The sequence below is a fragment of the Cygnus olor genome, chromosome 2 (assembly GCF_009769625.2).
Source record: "Cygnus olor isolate bCygOlo1 chromosome 2, bCygOlo1.pri.v2, whole genome shotgun sequence".
In the NCBI taxonomy this organism is placed as follows: domain Eukaryota; kingdom Metazoa; phylum Chordata; class Aves; order Anseriformes; family Anatidae; genus Cygnus; species Cygnus olor.
The window spans coordinates 30,256,541-30,273,588 of record NC_049170.1 but is presented as its reverse complement, the minus strand read 5'-3'; the positions used below and the strand labels follow the sequence as shown (position 1 = coordinate 30,273,588).

Here is a 17,048-nt window from a genome sequence, read left to right as displayed (position 1 = left end):
TGGGAGCTGGATGGGTTGGACCGATGGGCCGAGACCAACTGTATGAAGTTCAACAAGGCCATGCCGGGTCCTGCACTTGGGGCACAACAACCTCATACAGTGCTACAGGCTGTGGGAAGAGTGTCTGGAAAGTTGCCAGTCAGAAAGGGACCTGGGGGTATTTGTGGACAGTTGGCTGAATATGACCAAGTACCCATTATGCTGGCCATGTTCATTCCATCAAATCGTCTAATGCTGATGTGATAACGTTATTTTTTTTTACTTCATGTGCTCTTTGTTTTTCCCGTCTACGTGGGAAAGAAATAGTCTTGTAAATGGGCTTTTCAGGTGATATTCTCCCCACTTGTCCCTTTCAGGACAATTTTATTCCTCTTCCATTTCACTGACTACAACGGTATAGAAAATGTAAAGATTTACCTCTATCTTTCAGTACTAGACTAAATAATTGCATTTGACAAGTACATACTTTCATAGTCCTATCACAATTGTCAAAATTTCCTAGTCCCAGCATCATTGTAATCTCTATGGAAATTTTAGGCAGAACAAGAAACTAAATATATTGAGTTAGGCTAGAAATCAGACTAGCATCAGTAATTACAATGAAAATAAATACTGTTGTATCAAATTTATACTGACAAGGCAGATTTTGATTTAGGATTAGTGAAATGTGCTCTGTTCTGAGGCTGATTTGCAAAATGTGATCATTTAAAGCAATGACATTCTTATCCTTTTTTTTTTTTTTTTTTTTTTTTTTTTTCCTGCTAGAGAGACACCCTTTCAGATGATGCCAAAAGTCATCCATGATCTGACAGTCTACGGAGTCAATTGGTCAGCTCTTACTCTTTTCCAAATCTCTTCTCAGGGTTGCTAAATGTGGCTAATTTGATGGTTAACATTTTTGATAGCACTTTCTCTTTTACTATAATGGTTACTTATACCACAATTTGAAATAACTGAATATCTAAATAAATACATAAAACAAACAAAAAAACAACACTTCTATTAATAAACCACATATGACACTACCATCATCACTCTAAGAAAGCAAGCTACATTTTTTGTACTCGTCATTCTGATATTTACTAATTTATCTTAACAGTGATAAACAGGATAGGATATGGTTTTGTATTTATGCTGAGGTGAGTTATGTTTAGTGTTTCATTCTAAAGCTTTATGTAGTATTTTTGTAATTGCTTATTCTCAAATGTTTGTACAGATATGAGAGGGCTTTTGAACATGTTTCTATATACTTATATTCCAGCATTAAATGTTCAGAACAGCATATGATATCCATATGGAAAGCATGACAAATATAAGAAATTCTATATTCAGACAGAAAAATTGTGTTTAGTGGTCTTGCAAAACCACAACTACAGTTGGCAAGAACGTTTTCCTTGTTGACAATCTTTGCTCAGAAGCCTAAGCCTAATGCTCATCAAGACTCAACTGCACTCTTGCCTCTAGAAGTGTTTCCCTTGGAAAAGCTGAGGGATGTTTGTCAGACAGTACTGGCAGCACAGATTTCTCTATGTTAAACCAAATATAAAACTGCTATCTTTTGAATGCACAGTGTGGGTACCTTGAGTTGCCATTCCAGTGTTTTCCCAAAGTGCTCACTTCCCTACAAACAGATGCATTTTTCTTGTTGTTGTTTTGAAGTAAATGCCAAGAGTATTTGGTCTCTCTCTTTTGAGCATGAAGGTTCTTGTGCATTCAGGAGAAAATTTTTAATTTAACCACTGATAAGGGCTTTGAGTGAGCTTTCAGAATTTCATAGGCTGCATAACCCTGTAAGATACACTTAGCTGAGGTCTTCCTCTTGCTAAAAAGAACCACATTAAAAAAAAAAAAAAAAAAAAGAGAGAGAGAGAGAGAGAAGTATTTGGAAGCTATAACAATTTATCCCTAATAGTCTCAACTTACTATACTGTTGCAGTGAAGTGGCATAGAAAGACTATTGAAGAGCCCAAGTTGGTTTATGCAGAAGTTACTCCTGTATCATCTGCACCTTCTGCAGAATGAAAAGTCACTTAAAGCAACTATTAGTTGGAAAATGGTGAAACCACATCTGTTTTCTGAAACAGGCCAAGGAATTTTGCAAACACTGTCTTTTAGTCTTTTGTGACCTGAGATTGAGTCCATTCTTCAACTCTGAAGAAATCAATGAGGTCTACAATTGCTCCTTTGTAGTAAGGAGGAAAGCTAAAACATTTGTTTAATTATTTTTTTATTATTATTTTAATTATTTATTTTAAGTATTTTATTTTATTTTATTTTTAATTAATTATTTTAATTTAATTTAATTTAATGAGAGTGAGAGGACAAGAGGCAACAGGCATGAACTGAAGCACAGGAAGTTCTGTCTGAATATGAGAGGGCACTTCTTTAACTGTGAGGGCGGCAGAGCACTGGCACAGGTTGCCCAGAGAGGTTGCAGAGCCTCTTACTCTGGAGATATTCAAAACCTGCCTGGATGCCAACCAGTACAATGTGCTCTAGGTGATCCTGCTCAGCAGGGGTGTTGGACTAGATGTTCTTCAGAGTTCCCTTCCAAGCTTGGCCATTCTGTGATTCATATGTCAAACACTAGGATGTATTCTAGGGCAAGAAATGTTTTTAACTGATTAAAGAAATACTTTTAAACTGTTCAGTAGTTTTGAACGCTCAGAAATTTCCCTCTCTCTCTCTCTCTTTTTTTTTTTTTTTTAAGGGTTGCTCTTTTTTTTTCCCCTCTTTTGTTCTTTAACAACCTGTACAGTAGATATCAGGAAAATTTAATTGTGCATATATTTATTCCAATACTTACTTATGGGAAACTTTCAGTTCCATTTAATAATAAGAAGGTATTAAAAATATATTAATATATCCCTGTGGTAATAAATTTAGGAAGATATTAAATTGGGGGTTATTTTCCTCTGCTTTTGCAACAATCATTTATCTGTATTGGTTGTCTTTAAATGCTGACATCTTCTTTATAAAAAAAAAATATTTTTTAATTTCACTTTCTTAAATTTCCAAACCTTCAACTTCAAGGCTTAGAGCTTACTCTTGTTTTGATTTTGCTGGTCTGGATTGAATATTGAACTCTGGGATATGCGTATGGACATCTATATTTTTCATTCTTTGAGTCACCTAAAATAACTAGATATTTTGTCATTTTATCATTATAAGTTTTTGATAGCTTTTTGAACTAATTTAGTTTTGTGTGGATAACTTTGATATATGTTGTCAATTGTATGAGCTGAGCTGCACTGTGCGTCTAACTGCATTGCCTAAACTTTTGAGCATTGTCCGAGAACATCCTAACAAACTGACCAGTATCTGTCAAGTGCACAATTTTTATTCTCCTAGGGGTAAAATTCTTAATGGTATATTTACTATTTGCATAATTTTGGGTGTCCTTGCATATAAGTGCTTCTTTGTGTATATTACTGCACCTTTATACCCATGTCATATAAGGAGCTTGTACTGAAGACAGTATCTTTATGATAAAATGACAGGAACATCCCTGGGAGGTAAGGATAATTTTCATCCTGTATCTTTTAGTTTCTAAAATTAATATTTTTGACACCCTATCGAGAGAACTGATAGTGAAGAATGGGATCTAATCCAGGGAATGAGGCAACAGATACATTGTACCAACTAAGAGTGAAAGTCCTCCTTGGAAGGGATTTTTTTTTTTTTTTAATTTGTTGTCCGGTTGTAGACCTCAAATGTCTCAGTACATACTCTTTATCATTTTGCTATCAATTACACTTACAAAATGTAATTTAGCAATTAGAGTTGATAAAAACAAATAAACATTAAGAGAAAGCATGCAAGAATATTCTATAGCTCAGGTATGTTTTCCTTTACATCTTCCCTGTGAGTGGGGAAAAAAAAATCACAGTGACTCAGGGGACTGAGCTTAGTAAATCTGAGCTTTCCTTTGTAAGATGTGAATAGATGCCAGCTTTCTTCCTTAGGCCATCATCGAAAGCATAGTGTTGATGATAAAAAGAGCCAACGGAGTTTGTAACTGGAACACCCTGAATAAAGTACCAGATTTCAGAGATTGTAACCCTATATCTAAGAAGTCTTGCATTCTTATTGTTTTCCTGAGGCAAATTTACAATCTGAGGATTTTTATGCCATCTTGAACTTCTGTTCTTATTTGCAGTGGATTCTAACTGAATGAGAAGATTCATTATTATTATTATTTTTAAATATAGCCTGGCCCTGTTCACAATGGGATTCCAACATTTCCTGTTAGAATGTGATTTACCAGGAATTTAATTAATCTCCAGTTCAAACTGTACTGCAGGCCTCTAAAATTAAAAAGAAAAATAAACATAGCAATTAACATTGAAAGAGAGCTAAACTTAGCACTTGAAACTAAAATTACAATAAATAAAGATGAACCCAAACCAAAATTGAAAAAATGAATGCCAGTGAAGGCTATTATGTTCAAAAGCCAAATATGATTACTGTGTTCTAAATCTTAGGTTAAGAAATGAAATAGATCATGATAAGAAAGACATAATGTAATTATATAATCTGGGTCCTACCAAACATAAAGTGTACCTTTTCTATTGCTGTTTTTCTTAGAGATGTTTATTTCTTCTCTTTCCCTCTTTCTCAACCAAGATGTGATTTCGAAACACAAGCAAATAAATGTCAAATCCTTCTGCCTCTGCTCTGCCATTCTATTTCTGAAATTCTGCCAAACTGAAAATTTCCATTCAGAATGACTGGCATTTGTTGCAACAATTTTTTTATTATTTTATTTTAACACTCATTTTCAAAAGTAGTGGAAACTTTGTGCAACCCTTGTTGTGTCTGTGCATGACATTTTAAGAGCAGCTGCCTCTGTGGATCTTTTTCACAATAGTACATTTTTTCTGCAGATGCTTTGAAAAGCCCTCACAAAAAAAAAAAAAAACAACAAAAAAACCCTTCACTTACTTGTGAGCCTTGGTCTTTGCTGTTTCCAAACATGCATATAGAGCAGATACCACACATTTTAACACTATGCCAAGATATGAAATACAGAAACAAAATCAAAGGCTATAGTAAAGAGTAAATAAAATTAGTGGAAAATTTGTTAAAATCTCTCCCCCATCTTCCTTCTCTGAAACAGAATAGAAGATTTTACAGATTTTGGCTTCAAAATCTCTGCTCTACTACTCAGTTAATTTTTTTTTTTTTTCATGATAAAATTTAATAATTAGAATAATACACAGGAAAATGGCTGTAGCAAAATGGCTTATGAGGAATTCCTTATGTAAAAGGCTTTTCATGTTTACAGTAGAGTAATTTCTCCAGTCTGCAATGTTTTAGAAAGAAAAGTAAGACCATGAAATATCACTCTGCTACAGGAAGCCTTCTTGTTCTTTGTGGACCACGCAGGCTGTTTGCTCATTAAGGTAGCAGACAGTTCTCAGAAGGTGTACCTTTTTAGTTATAGAACCATTTTTTTCTTTCATAAAATAAAGAAAAGCCACAGGTGAATTCCTCTATGGTTTTGCAGACCTGAAAAGCCTATACCACTTTTGTGCAGACCCATAACAAGATGTTTCACAGAGCAAAATGCTTCTTTTCTGGGCAGGTTCCTTTAAGCTGCAGTCATCTCCTCCTATTTACTTCTCTATAGTGAAGTTATCCATAGCTGTAACACCAGCAGTAGCAAGTGGGGCTAGACCATATTTGCCCTCATCACATAATGAAACTTCAATTCCAACTCCTGCATCCCAGTTCATTTTTGTTTGTTTGTTTGTTTGAATGCAGGATAATTTAAAATATAATTTATGTTTCAAATCAATGAAAAATTTTATGGCAAAATAAAATCCAATATGAACCAGTAACTTAAAGAAAATAATGCCTTATTAAAATAGGATAGTTAAAAAAAAGAAAAAAAAAAGAATAAAGAAGTTCCTAACATTCGAAGATAAAATTACATCTTCTTCCCTTCTCCCCTCTTTTTCAAATACTGAAAACTAATGAATTGCAAAGTTACAAATGATGGTAACCTTGTGCACTCTATGTGGAAAAAGCCTCTGAAATCAGAGCTGAGTTTGGTGACCCAATTGCTCTAGGTCAGAGAAGCAATGAAGTCCTTGAATATGACTAAAATTCTCCCAGCATGCAACATCTGTCCCTCTCATTGATCCTTGGTATACTCGCAAGAGCTTCACTTTCCTTTTTAGAAAAACAGGGGTAATTATGCTTCCATATCTTGCTAACAGATTTCAGGAGGCGCAAATGAAAGTTTTTAAGCATATTAAATTCACTGAACAAAAAGATTACTTCCTGCTTTTAAATGTTCCGTGCCTGCTATGTTTTATAATTCTAAGGGTTCAAGTGTTACTGTGTTGATATGTCTTTGTGACATTTATTATTTCTGTGAAGCTTTGCACAACTCATTGTGGGGACTTTTGCGTGCCTCTACATCCTACTCCTCTCTGTATGTACAATTTTTGGCTCTGTTTTTAGGTGATTTCTTCCCACCTTGAATTCCTTCCCAATTAGACATTTACTAATCATATCATACTTTTATCATATGGGTAAAACTGTTGTTTATGCCTCAATTTAAACCTTGCTTGCAAGAAAACGTTAGCTTGTAATTTGCATACCTCTGAATGTCTTTTTTCTTTTTTTTTTTTTTTCTTTTGCCATCTCTGCCTGCACACATCTTGTAGTGCTATTAAGCACTTGCTCCTTGTCTGTATTGCCATCCTCCTCTTGTTCCCCCAGCTTCCATGCTTTCCTCAACCATCTTTCATAGAAGCACTCTGCCTTTGGCCCTTGACTAATGCAGTTCACCCTAACAGTGATATTGTTTACTCCAGTCAAATAGCTGTAATAGCAATTCAAGCAGTATTGAAAGCCTGCAGTGCTCTCTGTTTTCTACTTTATTTCTGCTTTGTATGGGAAAAGTTCACATGGAAAGCTCAGGAACCTCTTACATTGTGCTCTTTCCAAGTCTTCTTAAACCTGTGATTAAGATGTCTCTGGCACAAGTAGTAACCATACCTTTCTACTACATATTTTATTACCTCTGTCTCTTAAGGATACCAGTTTTGGAGGAAAAGGGAGCGCACATTTTCATTTGCTTCATGAAAGAACATACATACACTTTCTGGGGCAGAGATGGGCATCTTTATTCAGCATCTTCACAGACATGACAAAGCCCTGCTGCAAGGTTGGCATTCTTGGCAAGTGCAAATTACAGAACATATTAAATATGACAAAACTGAGAACTTAATGTATATGATCTGATTATCCTCACTGAAGTTATAGTGCTTTTCTCCCACATTAGCTACTCCATAACAAACACATATACCCTACTGCAAACAGACACAAAAAATTAATTCATCACCTGAACATAAATGGAACTACACATCTACAACTCTTGCCAGCAAAGCAGCTTCCCAATGAAACAGATATTGGGGCAAGGTTTGTCTCTGAAACAGCATTTACAACAAATATGCTCTTCAGCTAATGTCATGGTTTACTCAGGTCTTTATTGTTTGTTTCTGTTATTAAGACAGGATTTGCTTCCTATTTAGGAAAGCATTAAGATATAGTATTCACTGTCTTTTAATTTTTTTCTTTCTATAACTAATCCATATCTGCTTTTCGTTGTCTTGTTATATAGTGTACTTGGAGTTGGGCTTAGATTTTGTCTTTTCTTTGACACCAGTATCATTTCTCTTGGAATACTGAAATGTTGTAGTCAAGCATCTGTGTTTAAGGATGGTAGGCATGCAAAGGCAGAAGGTTAGGTCTTAATGGTAAAGGTGTTTATGTGATTTCACTTGTACTCATCCAACTGGGGAGACTAGGATATAAAGAGGAGAGAGAGTCCCAGATAGTTAATATAAGAATAGTACAGGTATAACAATGCCAATGATATGATTTAGTATCAATATAGACGTTGCCTGCTAATAGTAGTAGTTCTGACCATTGCTGTAACTGCCAAAATTCATGAATGAACATTTGTAGAGAGAGGTAGTATTTTTTTGCTAGCTAAGTTGAAGCAATTACTAAAAAAGAGCAGATACCCTTCTTTGGGTTCAAAAGTTTGGGTTATTTATTTTTTGTTGTTGTTTTTCCTTCCTTTTTTTTTTTTTTTTGTCATTACACACACTCATTTAATAAATGGCATTGCTTTTTCCTGCAGATCTCTTGATGTTATCTGTGCTCAAGCTCTGAGTGTGTCCAATAGTGATCTACAATTCTGAAAGTGCACTTTATATCATCTTTGTGTCTTTAGGATTTCAGGTTGTCAGGAAGGCTGAAATCATGACCAAAGTCACATGATGTGTACTGAACAACCTCTAAACAACAGATTTTCCAGCAAAGTTAGTAAACACAATTGATAAGCTTTTCTCTTCCTTATGTTTCTTCCATGTTTGTCTTAGACTATAACTGCATCAGGAGATTTGAGGTTTTGTACAGGCCACATGAACTATAATGGGACAGAAATCTCACGTAAAATATGTGAAGGATTCTGAAGTGTTTGCACGATTCTCTCTCAGTATTCATAAGGGAGGACATGCAGATTAAAGCCATCTGTAGATTAGGGTTTGTGCACAAATTCTTTGACTCGCCTGATATCCAAATGACTTTTAGGCTACTTCATTAGCACTTAATCATGGCTGGCCATTTTGTGAGTGTAATTGCAATGACAGCAAGCTAGGAACTTCACTGACCCTGCAAGAACCCATTGCAGTTTACTTTATATGTTTCTACTTGGTTTGTTCTTACAGTGACTCATATTGTTATGTTAAGTCTGAGGCTAGTATCTTTTTTATTTTATTTTGGTTTGCTCGATCGGTCAGGAAATGAATACTGTTGAGACTGGAGAGTAATGATTTATACAAGTTGATCAAACTGTCATTTAACTTGTTCTCTGGTATTTTGTGGCAGAGGATTGCTTACTGCTTTGGTTGTGATGGTACGCACAGTTGAGTGTTCTTTCCTGAGCATCAATTCAGAGGTCTGGATGACCCACTTCTGTTGTGTAGCAAGTGTTGTTGAAGTTACTTTGTATGTGTAGCATGACTTTTGCCCTCCACCAAGTCAGAAAGAGGTAGATTATGACAATCCAAGGTGCTAGGTGCAGTCAGGACCTGGACTAGGAATAGGCTTTTTGTTATTTTCAACAATAATTCTCAAATGAAGAAAGAATCATTGTCCCTGTTCATAGGAACGAAAAAGCAGTGAAATGCCAGGGGCTGCCCCTTCAGGGATTACCCAGCAGACTACTGGTAGAGCCAGAACCAGACTAAGTTTACTTCGCTCCTCAGTGCTCTGCGACAGTGCTCTGTCAACAAGAGTTGCCAGGCTTTCTCCTTAATAAAGCTTTTATAGCTTTAAGTCTTATTAGTTATGATGAAAGCTGAAAATATTAAACTGGGTTCACTTTCCACCTGTAATATAAATAAATAAATAAGTGGGGGCATTTGGTTTCTTGCACAATTTATGGTGTATCTTAATTTTTGTTTTCCTGGCTACCGTAAGTTTCTTGCATGTAAATGTTTACTTGAAAATTACCTTGCATTGCATTAGCAGGTAAACAGGCATTTAAATGTGGTTACTTAGGAAGGCCTCTAGGTTTGTGCATTGCGAATACTAAATTACAATGATGTATGCAATGTGTTATTAATCCATATGTTAAAAACTAACTGAGATTACTTCTTTGTTTTTCTTCCTTCTTTCTTTGAAGACACTTGTTTGTATACATTTTTAGTTCCACATCTGATGGTTTACTATATGGATATAATCATAGTGTGTTTCCTTCCTACTAGTACTTTCTTTTTCTAGTTTAAGGTTTGGTCATGGATGCTGTATTTGAACCAAAGGCTTTCTAAAAAGCCACACTGTTGGGCAAAAATCTGCCATTCTCATTTATCTTTTTTGTTTATTTGTTTTTTTTTTTTCTTTTTTTTTTTTTTTTTTTTTTTTTTATTATGTACTACTTTGTTGTGTGCCAGTAGCATTATGACAAAATAACCACTTCCAACATGCCGAAAGATTCATCATCAGTAGGTGGTCAAGGGTTAATTTGTCAGAGAGAAAACTCATTAGCTTTTCATAGTTTTGCTGAAGTCAGTCACACACTTAGTTGTTATTATATTGAGTCTGCTGTAGACTATGCTTTAAATTTTGCTGTTCAACAGTTGTTTGGATTGATGGCATCCCTTGTTTTTTTTGTACAGCAGGTTCATAAATACATCACTTTTTCTGGGGAAATGCCTGGAAGGAATGGTTAAGCTAAACAATTGGGGAAAAAAAAAAAAAAGGTAAGATTTTTCTGTTTTTAAGTTATTTTAAAACATACTTGGCTACTTGTGATTATCCTTTTTCTGAGGCACTTTATGAAGGTGTCTAAATGGCTAACATTTTTCAGCATAAAGCATTTCTGAGTGTAATTCTCTGTTTTGTTATCAGGTCAGCTGTTTTTGTTTTGTTTTGTTTTTAATTGAATTTAGTTTTCATCACACTGGATTATGATAATTTATTTCTTTATTTGAAAATGTGGTTAAATTCTTCTTACATTTTCCAGGAAAAAACAATGTTTATCAGATATTCACTTGCTCTGCCTGTCTGGATTTACTTTTTTTTTTTTTTTTATGTTAAAATAATGATTTGTAGCTCGTGTGTTTCATATCAAGCAAGAAATATATATTTCATTGTCCTCTTTAAGATATGTGTGAAGTATACATTGCCATTACAAAATGGAAATAATATATTATTTTCAATATATAGTGGAGGTTAATAATGTAATAGAACAACTCTGTTTCTAAAAGAAAACAAATATTTTATTTCTAAAACATTGACTTAGAAAAGATGAATTAGTTTAAAAAAATATATTGAAATAAATTCACATTTTTGTAGAATATATTCAACTTGACCAAAAATGTTCAGTGTGTTGTTTTTTTCTGGAAATAGTTAAAAAAAACTTTTCTTTATCATGAAAATGAAGCAAAATTTCAAGATTTCTGACAAAAATGCAAAATTACAAAATAATTACTGTGGCTGCACCAGTTTACATATAACATACGTATGACTGGTGATGGTACAAGGCTGCATTTCTGCACAAGGACCTTGGAGTGCGTTACCACTAGTTATGTTTCTTTTCTTTTTCTTTTTTTCTTTTTTTTTTTTCCTGTAAGCATCTACCTCTTAATAGTTAATGAAGTTTCTCTGAGTACCACTCAGCACAGTGGATGAACAGAGAGGAGGATAAAGAGGGCTTCAAAATAGCTTTACTCTTCTTTTCCTCCTCAGCATGTGTGAAAGGGCCAGAGATGATGAGGAGGAAAGGCAGAGGTGTGTGACGTGAGGAGCAGCAAGCACGACAGCGTGTCTCCTGCCAGGGCACCTGTAATGCTCATGTAACTCTCGGAGTTACGGCCTAACCAGGAGCACAGACAGCTTGGCCATTGCAGGGTGCTGGCCTCTTCCAGCTCTGTAAACCACCAGTGATGTGCAGGCCGCAGTGCAGGGAAGCACAGGATGGGATCGAGCTGCGCTAAATCCACAGGCAGTGACAAACACCTGATGAGTCTGAGGTCCCTCAGAAACTTCATCCGGGGAACATACACACTAACAATCTTTAGTGCACTGTTTAGAGAGAAGGCAATCCATCACTGCTTTGGATTTAGACTAGAGTGTCTTGTGTTTTGGGAGCTGATTGATGAGTGGCTCAGACATCAGCTCAACAGGATGGGATGGACAACCAGAGAGCTTCATCAGCTCTGCCAAAGGCAGATAACCTGGCTGGTCTGTGGGTTAATACCAGGTGCTCCCTGGGGACAGATCTGTAGCCAGAGCCCACTGCCTTCCAAGCCCATCGTGTTTCCCTGACTCAGTGGCTGCTCTAGTCTGGACATGGGTATAACTAAGTGAATGATGGAATCATTATCCAGGAAACGGCTTTTATACCTGTAGATTTTTATTTCTCTATTACATACCACAGAAGCAGTGTACAGGAGCAGCAACTTAGAGATTTGGCCAAGAACACAATAAAATTATTATCTGTTTATACAAGGTTTAGAATATAATCAAGTACCCTCCTGTAATTCCAGGAGTGCTGGCATGTGTGTGGGGAGATGGCAGCAGCAAGAACACAGAAAGCTAGCAGCGGGTGGTGGAGATTTTCCCTGAAAATGCAGTACGGGAAGGAGGATGTGGTGGCAACATGGGGCTTCGCTCTTCGTTGGCTGGACAGGACCAGTAGCAAGTGAGTATGAACAGTGATATCAGAACAGAGCAGAAAGGGGAAAAAGTTGAGGGGAAAGTAATATACTTCAGAATATAGAGGAACAACTGTCATTTTCAATACAAATTAATCTAGAAGTAAACTAAATTTTGTTAATACCACTGTGGGCAATTTGCACAAAAGGAGATTTCTTTAGTTGCCTTTACACACTTAGCTGTAAATAAGACCCTCGGAAATGGCCGAGGGCAAAGTAGGACCTGGTCACTTGGGGATCTGCCTGTTGGTTGTGAAACTGCACAAGATCCTAAAAATCTGAAACTTTGTATCTCACAGCAAGCCCGTGTCAGGAGTCCTGACTATGCCCCCCGATTGCTGCAATACCTGCAATTCTGTGCGCAAAGCCAGGACAGCTAGGGCTGCTGTATGAAACCACACAACTTGCTTTGTTGAATTTTGGCAGTTCAGAAAATGCAAGTGTATTCAGACACAGCCTTCCAACAGCCACTCTATGCAGAGAAAGAAACTAACTTTGAGAAGCCATCAGAAATCCTGAGCTTATCCCATCCTGGCACTACGGCACCAAAAAACACAAACACTCGCTCTGGTGCCTCGATGCAGCCAAATTCTGTCCACAAAACCTAGAAATTGTGTCATCCTAGGAGAAGTAACAATTGCTTTCTATGATTCAGATAAAATATAGTAATAACAATAACAACAACAAGAACAATAATAATAATAACATAATAATAATAACAACAACAACAACAACAATAATAAACAACCCTGGGATGCCACGGGGTCATGACAGAGTGGTGCAAAGCCTCCAAAGTGGCGTGAACCTTTTGCTGCGTTCACCTCGTCCTCACCTCTGGGCTCCGCGAAGTTTGGTGGGACTGCTGTGCCACAAGAAAAAGCGGGGCAGCGTGTGGCGGGGGTGTGTTTTCTTGCTTTTCTGAAGCCAGGGAGGCTAAACTTTATTTTATTTTATTTTATTTTTTTGGAGGGGTGGGGGGCGAGATGGGGGGTTAGACGGGGGCTTGCCTTGCCACCTGGGGGCTGTGGGGGCCGTGGCGCGGCCGCAGCAGGATCCCGGGATCGGTGTGGTGGCACGGCGGCGCATCCGAGCCATGATTTCCGAGCCCCCCGGCAGAGGAGCCGAGGGCAGGGCTGAGGTTCGCCCTCGGGGCCGGGGCCGGGGCCGGGGCCGGGGCCGGGCGGCGGGCGGCGATCCGGCGATCCGGCGGGGGGCGCGGGGAGCCAATGGGCGGCGGGGATCCGCCGGCGCGGCTTGGGGGCCCCTGGAGGAGGAGGAGAGGAAAAACCACGGGATTGAGCTCTGTCAGTGGCGCTCGCCGCTTCCGAGGGGGAAGTGCCGGGGGATAATTAATGTTTTTATTAAATTTGGAGGGAATTTTTTCGCAGCCGACCGCCGCGCGTGGCCTTCAGGTGGGTCTTCCCCGCAACTTTGCCCGGCGCCTCTGATGATCGCGCGGTGCTGGAGGGTGGCGAGAAAGCGATCGTGGGGGAGAAGGTGGCCGGGGGTGCGTGTGGGGGTGTGTGTGTGTGCGTGGGTGCGTGTGCGGGTGCGTGGGGGTGCGTGTGTGGGGCTGTGCGTGGCGGCGGCCGGCGGGCGCAGCCGTGAGGTGCGCGGCGCCGATCGCCATTTCGAGCCGAGCCCACGTTTGCTAGCCGGGGCTGCCACTCGCACGGCTCGCCCGGGGCTCCGGGGGGAGCGTGAGCAGCCCCTGCCTCTCGCCTGCCTTTCCGCTCCTGCCTCCCGGGGCTTTCGCGCCCTGTTTTCCTGGCAGAAGCGCGGAACCCAGGTGAAGGCAGGGAAGGGAGGGTTGTTTTTATGAATGGGACTCTTTGAGGTTAATTAGCTATGCAAATTCGAGCAGTTCATTCATGATTTTTTTTTTTTTTTAACCTAAAAGCCATCTTGTATTCCCCTTTAGGCTGACTGGAGGCCAGATCCCGAGGAAATCTCCAGATCCAATGCCCAGTAAATAAAACACTGGGCTAAGACTTGTGGAAGAGCCGCAGGATGGATGGATTTTATGACCAGCAAGTGCCTTACATGGTCACCAATGTGAGTGATCACTTCAAAGTTGGTGTTTATAAACTTGACTCCGACTTATTTCTGTGGGGGAGTTTTGCAGACAGAGTATCTGCTTTGTTACTGCTGTAGGGGCGACTCTTCATCTGGGAGCTTTGCCTGCAAGATGGGCTTATCTTCTTAGTTATTTCAATAAAGCATCGTGTTCTTTTAAAGACAGTTCTGGGATGATTAAAAAATCATGCACACGCTTAGAGGATCAGAAAGGCAAGAGCAGCAGCTGCATTCAAAGTTTCTGGCTGCATTTGCCTGCAACACTCAGAAGAATGAAGTTGAGGCAAACCTTAACTTTTTTTTTTTTCCTTTGCTTTCAGGACTTTGAAAACAATTTTATAAGTAACGCAGGAGGGAAACAAGGCGGTCTATTAGAATCTTATATTTGGGTTCTCCTGCATAGCATATGCAGAGAGGATCTATGTGCTATTGGGTAGGTTTGTGTACTTTAGATGCTAAAAATACATAGTTGGTATTGTGTTGCTACTCGAACACATTACACATGTATCTGCACAAATGGATGTCTACATGGATAGCTAGAAATGCATTGCATTTAGACACAGGAATCTTTTGGAAGATGTTACGTACTCAGCAATATCTTTTGCTAGAAGCTGGAGGCTGTAAGATGATCATTTCCCTGTTTGAAAACGTAAAGAATTCATGCTGGCTTTGAGTATTCTTAATTAAATGAAAAAAAAAAAAGAAAAAGAAACAACAACAACAACAAAAAAAAACCTCAGATTTCTAAAGTAACTGATCTTTCCTGTTTATAGAATCCGCGTGGGAGAAACTGTAATGAGAGACCGACAAATGTCAGGAAAAGAAAATTCATTAACAGAGACCTGGCTCATGATTCAGAAGGTGAGGGCTTGTTCTACTCTCCCCCCCTCCCCCTTACTTACTAATGCAGAGAAGCTTTCTGAGAGCTGTTTTTTTATTTATTTTTGAGATATATTTATCTAGATCAATCTGAATAAACAAGACAAGAAAATTGCTTTTACTGTTGCAAAACAAACTGGCAAAGGCAAAAACTGATAAAGTTGATATTCTTTCCTTGACTTACCCAGTTGCATTTAGGTATCACTGCACATGTGGCACATGGATGTCATACGCTGAGGCCAAGCCTTTGCAGCATCTGACACAAGTCACAGACAGAATTCACCTGGCTTTTTCACCTTTAGGCCTCATGAGATTCAGGGCTTTCCACATTCCTCCAGGCTTTTAACATCCTTTTCACTGTGTGTGTTCACTGGTGGTTGCAGGAGTGGGAATGCTGGTGTGGAGACCACTTTAGCTTTTCTGTAGAGCTAGTAGTCAAACTCCTGTTGTCTGGCAGCCGGTTTCTGTTACTGTTCCGGTGCCAGCGTAACACTGATAGGGTTAAAAGCCCTGGGAAATTTAGTTAAGGAAGCCTAGAATGGAAGATGTTTTGGAGAGCCAAAGGTTTGTGACTTAGTCCCATCAGTAGCTGCTTGCATAACTGGGGTTTGAGATCTGTAGTCTAGTTAACATTTCTCTAGGTTAAAAGGTCAGTCAGTAATTATGAAAAACATACAGGAGTGTATATAGGGGCCTAAATCTTACCCCTACATCCATCTTATCAGGATGAGGACAGCCTGATATGCTTTTAAAACCTCTAATTATTTGCGTATTGGAAAAGTTTATTCTAGGGCAAATGCAAAAGAAAACAACTTTCTGATTGTCAGTGAAATGATTTCCCAACACGAACATGATGTATCAGTCCACAAAATAAATGAATAGCTTCTGTCATTTAAGTGTATGTAAATAGCTATCTGTCAGCATTCATAAAAGAGGAAGTCACTCTCAAAATACAGTAAATTAAAAATAAACCATTTGTCAGTTCAAATATCCTACTTAGCTGTCCATAAACAGAGTTTTTGTAACTTGAGTTTCTGAGCTTTGCAAATAATCTGAATGCTGCTCTGATTTGCACCCATTATAACCAACTGATTTCAGTGAACTGCAAAAAGGTTATGCTGCTGCAAAACTCAGTCCATGAAGGAAGTGGTTTCACTTTAAAGAAGTACAGTAAGTACAGTATAGAGGAAATAGTGGCGATTCTCCTGTCATACATGGTAAAACATCAGGGGAAGTACAAAAGGTTTTCGATTTCTGTTTGCTGTTGCAGCACCTCAGGTCGTTGCTTCAAAATTTTTATATGATCAGTACGATCCTGCTAATAAAAATATTCAGTCTTTGCTCAGGCACAGCTTGCGTTAAATTCCAAGAGAGACAGATATCCAGACAGATATTGCAGGAGGAGGCCTGGGTTGTATAGGGAGAAGTAGTTCACCTGTATTAGAAATACTAGCAGTTTTAACTTCTCTCTGTGTTGCTGAATAAGCCTGTTATTTTGTAGAACTTGATTAATATTCTGGTTATTATTTCAAGAGCCAATAAAATAATACAGTAAGTACTTGTTATACAGGTATAGAAAAATCATTAACTGCAACCAGAAAATATCTAATTTGTCTATATGTTTGATTGCCAAAATAGAATTCACATATGCTTTTCTTCAGGGGGAAAAAATGTATTTTTGAGTATATTTTAATCTTATGAAGAGATTAAAGGTGTGAATCTTTTATCCCTGTCTTCATCTTTTTGCAGAACTCTTTCAAGATCTGAGCCAATTACAGGAGACATGGCTTGCAGAAGGTAAGGGAAAAAAATGCTTGTAAAAAGAGGAAAAACAACTCTGGAGGGAAAGAA

At 38.3% G+C, this 17,048-nt stretch overlaps 1 protein-coding gene across 8 annotated transcripts in view; it reads left to right on the top strand.

Annotated features, from left to right (window-relative positions):
- Positions 1-13,266: 13,266 nt before the first annotated feature.
- Positions 13,267-17,048, top strand: part of ETV1 (ETS variant transcription factor 1) — a 67,860-nt gene continuing 64,078 nt past the window's right edge. For 2 of the 8 annotated variants that reach the window (XM_040548186.1, XM_040548182.1), the window contains exons 1-4: positions 13,811-14,031; positions 14,164-14,297; positions 15,092-15,179; positions 16,947-16,994. In XM_040548186.1, coding sequence (XP_040404120.1) covers positions 14,253-14,297; positions 15,092-15,179; positions 16,947-16,994 — 181 coding nt within the window. In that variant the 5' untranslated portion in view covers positions 13,811-14,031; positions 14,164-14,252. Of the gene's footprint in view, positions 13,381-13,431; positions 13,655-13,810; positions 14,032-14,163; positions 14,298-15,091; positions 15,180-16,388; positions 16,415-16,946; positions 16,995-17,048 lie in introns of those variants that run through there. The other 6 variants (XM_040548184.1, XM_040548188.1, XM_040548183.1 and 3 more) reach the window with 6 other exon arrangements.